General features: G+C 42.7%; 1 protein-coding gene across 35 annotated transcripts in view; it reads left to right on the top strand.

The window, feature by feature from the left end:
• RBFOX1 (RNA binding fox-1 homolog 1) overlaps nucleotides 1-13,179 on the top strand; it is a 1,569,090-nt gene that overhangs the window by 1,529,335 nt on the left and 26,576 nt on the right. For all 35 annotated transcript variants that reach the window (XM_082713149.1, XM_082713148.1, XM_082713127.1 and 32 more), the window contains one exon: nucleotides 1,239-1,303. In XM_082713149.1, the coding sequence (XP_082569275.1) occupies nucleotides 1,239-1,303 (65 nt within the window). The remainder of the gene's footprint in view (nucleotides 1-1,238; nucleotides 1,304-13,179) is intronic.

The following is a 13,179-nucleotide window of genomic DNA, read 5'->3' as shown; positions in this document are numbered from 1 at the left end:
GGCTGTCCCCTAGGCACAAAGCTAAGCAGCATAACATACCCCTCACTCCTGATTTTGTTGTTAGATTCTCTGCGACACAGGAGTAGCTTGGCTGTTGGGGGGAGGGGTATCCTCGAACCCATCAGTCTGTTCAGAGTTGCCCCTTTTATGGTAAGGGTGAGAACTGTTGCCTCAGAGGATTGTGGGATGGTGAATTCTAATTAGAACCCAGGCATCCCCGGTGTTATGGGTAGAGACTGGATCCTGTTTGTTAATTGTGCTGAAAGCAGTCGACAGTGGTTGATGTATCGCTGTGGTCTGCTGAGCAAGAAGCTCGGTTATTTTCACAGTTTGATAATCAATGCTCCGCTGAACACAATTCCTTTCGAATATGACCATTTGCTTGTCCTCTGCTTAATTGAACAATTGCAGTAACTGGTACATGGAACTAAATGTTAATTATTTTTTTCAGGTTTTTTTTCACCCCCTCTCTTAATGATTTTATTTACAAATTGGAAAGCTTTATCATATTTTCTGCACCAAACAAATTCCCTATCTGCACCAGTGTGATATCTTTAGCGGAAAAGACAGAATTTTTAACAAGTATTCACCATTCCATTTTTTAAAAAAATAATTATGCAACACTTAGAAAGCGAAACACAGCCTTCTTTAATTGCTTCAGTGGTTGAATAGCTACATAGGCGAGAGATGACTAATAAACTTTCCATCAAAGTGGGTTTTTTTTTTTGTTTTTTTGTTTTGTTTTTTTTTTTTTAAGAAATAGCAATGTAAGACAGGAGGGCATTAGCTCAACCTATGTTGGATTTTTAAGGAAGTCATCGAGGGGAGTTTGAATAAGATGTAAGTTAGTGGCTAATAAGGAAAGGCAAAGCATAATCATTTTTGAAAATCTGGAAAGTTCAGCAAAGTATACAGAGTGTTTAGAGAATCCCCCGTAACCCTACCCACCCCAACACAGTCACCATTAACCATCTAGGTACGTCTCTTTAGAAGGGTGTCTGGGTTCCTCCTCTGGGAAACGCTTACAACCGCTAACCTTTAACATCCAGCTGGGGTTGGTAGCCAAGCCCCTGTCTCTCCAGTGTGTTTGGTACTTCTGCTTTGGTACTAAGCTTTCATTAACCTCCACGTTAGACTGGTAGATGTGGGTTACTGCTGTTCTGGTGCGGCCTCACGGTTGGGCGCCCCTGAGTTCGCCTCGTCTGCACTCCTGAGTCAGATTTCTCCTTGCGTTTCAGGGTGGTTATGCCGCATACCGCTACGCCCAGCCGACCCCTGCCGCTGCCGCTGCCTACAGTGACAGGTAAGAGTCTCCCTCCTCCCGCTTGACAACTACCTGGAAATGAACTTAGCTGGTGGGAAACAAGATTCTCGTCTGGTTCTGGTGCGCATGCATGACTGCTGGGGAGGCAGCACCCCCAAATCAGGGCCCAGGGTGAAGGCAAACAGTGCCACGTAGAGACAGAATGAATCATCAAGCCTAGACCATCCTAAACTCTCGCCCTCTCTGCTAAGACCCAAAATGCTGTGTTTTGTGCCCGTGTAGTTGCTTTTCCGATCTCTCTCAATCCCTGCGACAGCGTACCTTGCATGCACACACAAACTGTCCCCGCACAGCCTTCCCACGGTCTTCCGTGTAAGCAGCAGCCATGGTCTCTAGCTCCTAGGACGAACACCAGAAGAGCCAGCAGGTTTTCCTCCACTTCAGTCACCCGCTTCCCTTGTTTTTTCTTTTTTCTTTTTTTTTTTTTTTCCACACCCAGTAAAGCATTCCTTCTGTTACCTCTTTTTTTTTTTTTGGATCCAACACGAAGGAATGGGGGAGATGTACCTGGCGTTCCTAAGGAGGTTCACTCTATCCAGCAGGGCCCCGTGTCCAGACCTACTAAGATAAACCAGGTGTATTTGTAACGCGCACCTCATGTTAAGACTGGCAGTGGAAGGGGGACAGAGAGGGACTAAGAAATGCAGAAGTCAGATTGGATGGCGGGAGTGGGGGCCAGGGGGTGGGGAGGAGCTCCGTTACCCCTTGCCCAGGCTTGACAGATGACTTGGTTTCTGAAATGGCAAGCCACAGCTATTTTCGTGTAGGTGCCTGAGGTGGGGGGGGAGGGAGGCAAAAAAAAAAAAAAAAAAGTGCGTTTCCATATTTGAATGCTACCCGTTGGCTCTGTTTTCTGAGGACATAAATGTGAATGTTCAGAGGCTCTGCATGTACAAATGTCATTGAGGGTGCTTATTTTTGGTAATGACTCTTTTAATTTAAAAATACGTCTCATGGATAAAACAGTGACGGTAACGATTTGCATGTGTGGCTGAGGCATGCTGGGTCAGACAGGTAAGCAGGCGGTGTACTTGACCCCCGAGTCGGAAGTGTCAGCGGACACTGGTGCTCCTTCCTCCCTGGCCTGTTGTGACTTAGATCCTCTCCCGGTGTGCTGCGGTGTGTGCTTTCTCTGCGGCTCCATTCCATTTCCCACGAGATGGGTCGTTAGCTCGACGTAGCTGCAGATTTCTTCCGAGGTAGAAGAAAGCAACATCAACAACTGAACCCCCCAAAAAACGGCACTTGGAAAACCCCATGCATACACTTGTTTGCAATGGCTCTTGGGCAAGATAGAAGTGAGATCGGCTATCCGGTTGCATGTAGATAGTATTACCGTTTCCTTATAAACAGCCCTAACAGGTTCTCGAGGCTGGACAGAGCCTCCAAAGAAATCCAAACATTTGTTAAGATGCAGTTCTAAATACATAAATTATCCACTTACCCCACATCCTCTTGCCAAGACGCAAAATGTGCTTTTATGTACGTTCCTGTCTTCAGTACACTTGGACACTGGATTAGGAAACGAGAGAGGGTCAATAAAGCTCATAAGACTGATGGCAATCTTGAAATCCTAGAGCTCATTCTACAAATGAGAAGTCCTAATGCTATTAAACTCTGCACACTGAAGATTCGCAAAGTATCAATTGTAATGTGGTTCATCTACAACCCTTAATTATTTTTATGAAAATATCTCTAGATGCTAAATTCTCAAACACCCACTTTGTATATAATTATAATCATAGTGACTTTAGCCTGCTGTATAATTATAAGAATCTTAAACGGATTTATTTCTTTGGATTTTTATCTTGCTTCTCAGCATAAATGCATCTTCCCCCAAGTTGGAAAAAGGTTAATAATAAAGATATAATTTAAATTGCTTTCTTCAATAAGACCCATCTAGATACTTTTAAAAAAATAAACAATATTTAATAGTATTCTTAAATAGAATTGCTTGAGAATCTGGCCATCTCTATTGGCATTCATTTGAAAATTAAGTTAAAGTGTTGCTGCATTGGGGGTCACCCTGTACAAATGTGTGTATAGAATCTGTTATTTTAACATTATTGAGACTTCTCATTGGCAGTGTGTCCTACCGAAAATTGCCCTCATTGTTGGCTTGGCAAATCTTGAATGAGTCTACAATTCCCAAGTTAGTATAATCGTTTCCGTGGAAGAAACCAAGTAAATATACTCTTGTCCATGTAATTGGCCTCTTGCTGTTTATGAAAGAAATTTGTACGTTGGGTCTTCTTGGCTGCTGTGGAAATTGATTACCAGCCCTCTTTAATTTGATTAGAAGCAAGACACTCGCCCCATATGGGATTATTGCACTGAGGTAAATGCAGTAATAGGCAAATCACCAGAAAACAATCTTTAAAATGATATTTCTGGTACAATTTATAAAGCATATTTATGACATGGTGGTCCTTCCTATGTCCAGTAAGCAAGTGAGAAGAAGGAAGACCTGTCCCTTTGGTAGAAGACACATACTTGGGGAGAACGTGAAATTATCAGAATAGCTTTTGAATCTGGATGAAAGATGCCAAGTTTCTAGACTATCTCAGGGCAGTTGTGCAATAATTTATTTTTACATGAGCCCACCTTAGTATTAGCCATGATAGATTCTGGGTTCTTCTCGTCTAGAAGACAAACAGGATGACAAAGAGAAATAAAACTTCTTAACCCAAAGAAACTCCTTCAGAACAGGAAACAAAATTGGCAGGAATTGAGAGCGTTTTGGTAACACTCACTGGTTATCAACAGGACGAAAAGAGGAACAGCCACTAACTTCACTTGTAGCCATGAGATTTGCTCTTCAGCAGTGTAGAAAGCAAGAGAAGCTTGGTGTCCCCAGTTGATAGAATTTTACCTTTTATCAGCACAAATTAAGTCCTCATCAAATTAAAGAGTCAAGGACCTTTGGAAAATATTGAACTCCAGTAACCTCAGGACTGTCCAGAAGGTCCTTGATGGACACCTCGCAACTCCCTCCCCATCATCTTCTTGGTTAAATGATCACATGCTGATTATCTGGGAGCACCCTCAGAGTTGCTGAATGCTGACCTCCAGAATGAAGACCATCTGGTGTGGGCAAAGATTTCCCCCAAAGCAAGAGACCTGCCCGGACTAGGTAATTTGATAGTTTCCCTGACAGATTTAATGAGAATAGGCAAACATCTCTCCTTGGCATTTAGGAAATGTGTGTAAAGCACCTGACTTCACCAGATCTTCATTTTTAACCTCCCTTTGACTGAGGGAAAGCCCACGGTCCAGACTCTCCAAGGGGATTGTTTTCTGAGCTTGAACCGTTCAAAGCATGGCAGTGGGGCCGACGGTCATCTGGTCATTGCATGCACTTGGTGTTGCTGATGTGTCCGTGATGCGTTCTGGATTCGACAGGTCCACCATCACATGAGCTCGGTGAATGGCTTGCTTGAATTAAGCCTGGGGCAGCCTTCTCTTTCCGGACTGGCTCTTGGTTTCGTTGTGTTTCATGACTTGGTTGTGGATGCATCTGTGAACAGCCGAACCAGGAGGTGGAGCGGGAGGGGACATTCCCTGTTCAGTGACTTGTGCCACAAATATTTTGGGGGTGTATGTATGATGTATATACAGCTTTGATGAAAATGTTCTCTCTCCAGAAAGGCAGACATCTGTCATGCTTGTCCTGCTTGCTGAACCTTCTAACATCTCCTAACAACCAGTGCATGAGAATGTCCCTCACGTTAGGGCAGAGGGGAGCCAGATTCCAGCAGCTAGAGAAGAAAGTAATATGGGGTGGTTCGCTTGGCAGTTTCATAATGATCCTGTTGTGCTGACGGCTCCCAGGGCCCATTTCCTCTCGCACATGAGACCTGCATTTCCTTTCAAGACCCCCCAACGTCAGGAACTTTGGACAGACAGGCTGCACAGTTGCCCCTAGACTGAGCAAAAGAGACAACAAGCAACAAGGTTTTGTTTCTTTGTTTTATTTTCTACCTTTTTTGTTCATTTTTTTTTTGAGACCTTAACATTTCATCGGAAACGTATTAGACTGTATCACGTAACCTTGCTATTTTTTGACAAAATGGTAGAATATTGGCAATTTCATAGCTCAAATTAATAGAAACTCAAGGAAAATGCCCTAGTATCAGTTATCTTGTTCTCTGTGTTTGGAATATAGAGATATACTTGTATATGTGTGTGTGTATGTTGTGTGTCTATATATACATACACATATGCTAAGAGAAGCATGTACACAGACACACACACACACATCCCCGTGCCTCAGGCCCTCACAAAGGACTCCTAAGAGCCTCTAGGTAAATCTTATTACACAGAGGTCAGGACTTACTAAATTCAGGGAGTCATAAGCCCCACACTAGAACATTTTTTTAAATGTGACAGTCATAACCTGTGAATAAAAGTTTCTATTTCAGAGACCAATAGATGAGCAGTTCTTTCTTACAACTCAGGAGGCATGTGTCTGAGGTCATGGAGAATTGGGTCTACTCCAATTTAAATGTATAAAGGTGACTGAGATAAAAACATAGACGCGTACGTACATAGGTGGGTGACTGGACACATGGTTGTGTGGGAGGGTGAATGGGAAGAGAGAGCAAAAGAACAAAGAGAAAGAGGAAAGAGAGAGGGAGGAAGGAAGGAAGGTAGGAAGAAGGAGGGGAGAAACATTTCTCTGCCTTCTCGTCACATTTTATCCTAAGTGTAGGCTCTAGAACTAAAGATAGAGAACGGAACTGTTTACATAAAACCTTAGTTTTCCTTTTTCCAAAATGAAAAAGTAAAAGAATTTGTGTTGATTTCCATGTAATGCAGGGACTCCCTATCTATTTTAAGACTCTTGACTTCCTGGATTCAGATTAAATAATAGAGAAATGCCGTCATTAAAAGAAGGCTAGTAATTCCATTTAAAAAGAGGTAGCATTGTATCTGGAGTCCTTATCAAATGATACAGACTAAAGATTGAGGGCTTGTCAGCTTATAGAGCACATGAACATCCTGAATGGAACATTTAATTTACCATTGGAAGGTTTTTTTGTTCGTTTGTTTGTTTTTAATTTTGTTTTGTTTTTGTTTTTATTTTTTTGCTTTTTGGGTTTGTTTTTTGGTTTTTTATTTTGGGGGGGTTTTTTGGTAGAAAGGTTAATTTAAAAAGTACTGTTGTACTTCAGGGACTTAAAAATCTTACTTTTTCTTGCTGTGGCATAGAATACAGAAAGCTGCTTCTGTGGATAACGCAGATCCCTTAATGAGGGTAGACAGTGCAGAGGAGGGAAGTATCCGTGTTTTCCCCAGCCCTGCTGTCTGAACCAGGTTCAACAGGGTTGAAACTGTTTTCGGGTGAAGAATCAGCGCTCATTCTTTGTGATGTGTGCTGGGCGAGATCTCGGAGATCGCATCCTGGGGCTTTGGTTAAAGCCCTGTCTCCCAAGGCCAGTTCAAGACCTGGTGACTCTTTCTGATGACCTGTTTACAGGGTCGCTGGAACAGGAGAAGGACCCAGCCGCATAATGTGAGCAGGTTTTGAGCTCCCTGGTCTTCGGAGCCCTCAGACTTTAGCCAGGCTTTTTTCTCAGATGCTATGAAAAGAGCTTTTCTTTTAGGAAGGGATGGCAGCATGGTAGCTTTGTTTTGGTTTCTTTCTTTCTTCTTCTTTTTTTTTTTTTTAAGTAGGCTCCATGCTGGGCCTGGAGCCCAACTTGGGGCTTGAACTCACAACCCTGAACTCAAGACCTGAGAGCAAGAGTTGGATGCTTAAAGGACTGAGCCAGCCAGGGGCCTGTTGTTGGTTTTCTTTTTTCTTTCAATTTTGCTTTTAGTGTTCTTAGTTGGCAAAACAAAAGCTGGCAACGGTGTGGTAGCTTCCCTATTATCTTTCATTTACATTTTCAGTTATTTTCTCTGAGAAATCCACCATTGAAAAATAGAGTGAGTGCATTCTAAGCCTCGGTGAGGAGCGAGGCCAAGACGGTGGTTCTCAGTTGAGTAAGGAGCTGAGGGCTCGGTTCATGGAGGCTCAGAGCAGACAGAAGTGTCTCTGTCCCGTGCGTGGCATCTCCCAGCTGAGACAAGATCTGGGGTCAGAAGGTGGTCGGTTTGGATTCGATTCTGTGGAGTCAGATCACTGCAGGAAGCCTCAATTATGTCTCTGGACCTTTGTTGATGCAGCCTTCTTAAGGTGGTTCCTGGTTTCAGCTCTTTATCTTTTCTGCTATTTTCAGATGCCCTGATGAGTTCTCCCAGGTTCTGCAATTTGAAAAAACACTGTGTCAACTTGTAAAAGAAATGTAGCAGAAATGAGTCATTAATGTCTTTGTTTACATCCTGTACCCCAGTGCTAGGAAAGCACGTCCAGCTTTTTAAATTAGAACACCACTTTGGAGGAAAAAGAAAAAAGAATATATATATATATATTGTATATATACATATACATATACATATATATATACAATATATATATATAATATATATAACATATTACATTTATATTTATAGATATATATAAAAGTATGTAGTGTATTCTTATTTTTATTTATATGCTTGTTCTTTTTGGTTTAAAGTTCACTTTCTTAACTGATTCATTTGGGAGTTGTGTTCTGTGAGTCAGGCTCCCCTCAGGAGGAGAGACTGAAGCTAATTATTCCAGGCAACTTTAGGGTAACTAGAAAGAAACCTATGTTGCCTGCGAGTTTCCCGTTACAAGGCACACACCCCAGGTGAAAACAAATTTCTTAATAGAACTCGCAGTATACAGGACAGCACTCCTGTCACCATGTTCATGAGATGAAAGTGGAGGACTTGAGTATTAGCAAATCTTACTAAGACTTCCCGAAGTGTGCTGTAGGAGGTGTGCAGTCTTGGACTCAGATTGTCGTCTATGACGATGGTTACACAATCGTGGTCTGCAAAGTTCCACCAGCCGCGTTGTGCACTGTGCTAATCTGCCCCTCAGATGCCGTGCTGTTGAGCTGTCCATTGCACCGGTGCTGGACAGTGGATGTTGCCCCTTCATTTTACAGCTTGGGGAGCTGAGCTCGGTAGAGCTGAGCAAGTTTTTTTGGCTCAGTCTGAGAGCTCAAGTCTGTGCCCTGAATTTCAAGGCTCTGTGGCATCTTACTGGAGTAATCTCATAAAGAAGTAATTTCTTGGCATACCGTCAGTTCATCTCTTAGGGGCATATGGATTCCACATTACAGGGTGTTTTGGAAGTACTGAGACTGTAGCTGTGAAAGATGTGGCACCTGAAAGGCACTACACGAAGTGTACCTGTGTTTACTTTCATGTATTACCGTCAGAGCTTTGAATCTGGACGGCAGGCATGAGCATTGAGGAAACCAGAAATCTCTAGGTTACATCAGTTCCACCTGAATCTCTGAAATTCAGGGGTTTGAATATGTTATATCCTTAATAGATTCTAGAGGCACTCAAAGAGTTTAGGAAGAACAGTGACCAGATCTGCTCAGCTGGGTGTGGTGTGGACAAGTCTTTAAAAACTTGGTAGGTAGTTGTATATGCGAATCAAATTCTTTTTAAGGCAGGGAGTTGCAGGGGTAGTTTGTTTTGTTTTGCTTTGTTTCTGTTTGTTAAATACAAAGTTACTTGGGGGGAGGGGCTACATGAGCCTGCCAATCTGTCCGTTCTCTGGTGTTCGGATTTTGATGTGTCAGCTTTCCTGGAAGTAAGCAGACCTCTAGTACCTTCCCTGCCACTTTTTTTTTTTTTTTTTCCTTTTCACCATGTAGATTTCTATTTTTGAAGTCACTTTTTTTCGGTAGTGTCCCTGTGTGTCAGGTACCATGTAAAACTTGGAACAACCTGATGAGACAAGCAGGGTCGTCAGGGTGACCCTAGAAGTGATTATCCAGAATGTCTCGAGACAGAGAAGGGACGCACTGTTGTTATCGACGAGTCTGGGACAACAGGTTTCTACTGGACTGTCCCAGAAAGAAGCAGGACATGTGTGGTCCCCTCAGGTGGATTCTCCATGTGCTCTGGGACGTCCGAGGATGGTACTGTGAGCCCAGTTTCCTGTGCTGTCTCTTCCTTCTTCTGCTATTGTTAACAAAGTCCAATCAAGGCATGTTTGCAGCCTCAAGCAGTCCTAGCTAAGACATGGCTTAGTGATGAAAAAGGGACTTGAATTTCCTGCTCTCAAACCCACCGGTAATTTATCTATTGTCCCTATAGATCAAATAGTTCCCAGTCGGCATTCACCAAAAAAAAGTTAATTATGTTTTCTGACAACCTGCCATGCAGATCAACAATGATTATATTTGGTAACAATTGAGATGGTTCTGAAATCGCGAAGGAGAGGACGTATAGTTCTTGATGGTGGCATTGATATGATTTTTTTAAACTCGTGTTTATTTATGGACACAAAGCTCCCAGTGTCAAAAAGAAACATGGCTGTTACTGGTAGATTTCCTGAATTTCTCTTATTTTTAATTTACAGACATGTGCCCCCCCACACACACACATTTAAAGAAAAAGTGCACAAATTTTGGTTTTGAGAACTAATTGCCTTTGGTCCATAATCTATAATGGCTTCCTAACAACTGTTATGCGCTCTTGGATGAACATGTATGTAATTGAAGCTGTTAAAAAAGGGTACCAAGACTGTAATAGTCAACAGACTGGACCAGCAAGGACTTGGGGAGACATTAAAGGAAATTCCAAACCCAGTAGACCATAGCTGTCATAGCCATGTGGGTAGACACTTTTGCCAGTGACGAGACAAGATGGAACAAGTCCTTTGGTCATGTCATGGCCTAATTACACACTTCTCGGGCTGCAGATCATTGACTTGATAGGCCACAAAGAAGCAAATGAAACCCATCCTGTAAGTAGCACCATTAGGGTCCTTCAGCTGTGAAGGGTTTCAGGCAGGTGAGAAAGCCCGATGCTTTCTAGAGGCAGGTCAGAGGCCTCCGATGAGAAGGAGCAGATGGAGGCCCCTGGAGGGACCATTTACACGGCATATTCAGTGCTCTCCTCTTGGAAGGCAGCGTCCCCGTCAAGGAGAAGGGAACAGATACACAATACAACCTTAGTGCGTGACTATGACCTATATTGAAGATGCCTCCCTTTTTTGCCTTTTTTTTTTTTAAGTCTTTATGCTTTTGGGGTGAGGTAATTTTTCACTAAAATTATCCAGTATTTACTTCTAAGTTAGCAAAAGAAGTTCTGACCCTGTATCTATGAAGAGAAGTTCACATTCCTTTCCAGTAGAACCAATTTTTTTTTAACGGCGGCCTCTACGTTATTTCCATGTCTAAATGCGGTACGTACCTCTGGGCAGTCACTGGACAGAAACAAATGACTTCTCATGAATCACAGTGATTGATTCCCCTAGAATTAAATTCTACTCAAAACCATAGTGTATTTCTTATTTAATTCACACACACACACCACACACACACACACACACACATAGAGTAGGGACCATTTTCAGGAATTGGATGATAGTTTGGAGATGAAAGGTTGAGAGAACCTCTGGTAAGGAGGAACTAACTCATGAATTTTGTTCCTGGGCTGATACATGCTGCATTAGGATGTGTGAGTGTTCCAACAGATCAATAGATTGTGGGGGGATGAGATATAATCAAAGCTAAACACCCTTCCCCTTAATTATCCTAAAATGGAAATGCTTTGGCCCTGAGCTTATAGAAATACACCCAGCATCTGGTAATCTGGATCAGCGCTTCCTACCACGCTCACAGGCGTGGAATCCCTTCACAAAGAAGACCATGACTGTTGGATACTTTGATCATACCATCAATCCCCGACTCTGTTCGTGGTCCCCTTTTGTCATTTAAAACTTTAGACTGCATTCAAAGACAAGGGGCTTATTTTCCTCCCCATGTCTGTGTAGTTAGAGGGTGTGCAGACTACCTTGAGCTAGTGGACAGTGAGCTCAGGGAGTGGGCATGGGGGCAGGTTAAACCTGTGTCCTGGACACGGTCAGCCTCACGGCTTTCCCAGAATGGTGGACCATTTCTCTTTAAGTCTTTGGATTATTTTCTTCAATTTCTCCATGTCAAACTTAGAACAAAGGACAGGGAAAGAGTGATTGCCTGAGTCTGTTCTGAAATCTCAAGATTGGAGTGGTCCATTGTGAGGGTTCTGAGCGCCTTGCTCTGCAGAGCACGGTTCCCGGACCACCTGTGTGGACCTCCCAGGGAGCTTGTAAGCAATTCAGATTCTCAAGCCCACCCCAGTCCTGTTGTATCAAATCTACACCTTCGAGACCCCTGGGTGGTGCGTATGACATCTGAGAAGCAGCACCATGGAGAGCAACATTCAATCCCACCCCAATATTCAGTAACTAATGTTGACACTCCATGAACCTGGCAGGGTGTAGGAGAATCTGTCTTAGCCAATTATTGGTTTCTAAGCCTCTCTCTGCTTTCTCTTCCTCAGTGAGAAAGTAAGAACCTCCAATAGTTGCAGGGCCCTCGTAATCTGTCTTATGGGAACGTTTCCCCCCCCAACTCCTCTAGGGCCACCATCAGTCGTTTTCTTTCCCCCAAAGACCAAGGTGTAATGAGATTTCTCACTAGCATTTTCTCATTGATCGCATAACAGACCCACATGAACGTAAAACATAATCTGGAATAGTACCATCAGGTCTGTCTCAGCTTTCCGGAGCCTCAGTTTCTTCATCTGCTAAATGAAGACAATGATACCAATTACAGTCAGAAGGAGAGGAAACTGAACATTCCTTCGCAATTAAAGGAGGTGGTGAAAATTCATGGGGTTCTCTTACTCAGCTGTTGATGGACATATTTTCAAGCATATAGTATTAGTTGAAAGCACTGACTGTACACAGGCAAGAGGAAGCAAATAAAATTAAATCCACTTGAAACTGGGTGTCGCCTTTAGACTGGGCAACCTCTAGGACCCCCATAACACTAACATTTCTGGGGAGCCATGTCTCGCTCAGCTGCCCACAACCTGTCATTGCTCTGGTCCAGATGTGAGGCAAAGTCTTTTACGATCACTCTACGTACTTTGATGCAGCAACAAATATCTGCTGTTCTATAGAATATGACCAGAGACTTAGATTTAACAAACTAACTTACTACAAGCAAACTTACTTAACTTACTCAGCAAAATTAACTTACTACAGAGATAATACAGGCAGGCTAACTGACCTGTTTGATCCCAACTACCTCATCTTTAAAGTGGGGCTAATGAGTGATGCCTGCCTCATTGGGTTGTTACTGAATTAATGGTGACCATGAGCAGAAATCTCCTTGAGTAGCTGGACACTACGTGACACTCTGGATAATATAACTGTTACCATTACTATTACCAACATCGCTAAACTACAGGCATATTTTGTTTTGCTCCTGTGGAAGCAGGTTTTCTGACTTAGAATCAGTTTTGGCCAGAGATGAGTTTTTGTTTTGATTTGTTTTGTATTGGAATGTTGACTTCTAGAAGTTTTAAAGGAGGGAGACTTGAAATTTGCTGAGAGTAGAATTAGGTATTCTCACCACCTGCAAAGGAAGGTGACTGTATGAAGTGAGGGATATGTTAATTACCTTGATTGTGGTGATCATTTCACAATGTATTTGTGTATCAAGTCATCACTTTTTACAGCTCCAAAAAAGCACATTGTTCAATCCAGTTATGTTCAGTTTTTATTTGTGGAACTTACCTCAGTAAAACTGGATGAAAAATAGTTTGGGGGAAAAAATTTTTTTCTGAAGAAGCAACTGGGAATCATGAGGTCAAATAGTCTATCTTTCCTGTCGGTAGAGGAGCTCTTCCCCTCACAAACCCAGCCCCTGTACCTCCAAGGCTGTAGATTTCTGTACAACCAGTTGCTCTGCAGAGAATTACTTTTC

This window comes from Mustela nivalis (genome assembly GCF_964662115.1).
Source record: "Mustela nivalis genome assembly, chromosome: 19".
Taxonomy (NCBI): Eukaryota; Metazoa; Chordata; class Mammalia; order Carnivora; family Mustelidae; genus Mustela; species Mustela nivalis.
This window is presented reverse-complemented; position numbering and strand designations above follow the sequence as displayed.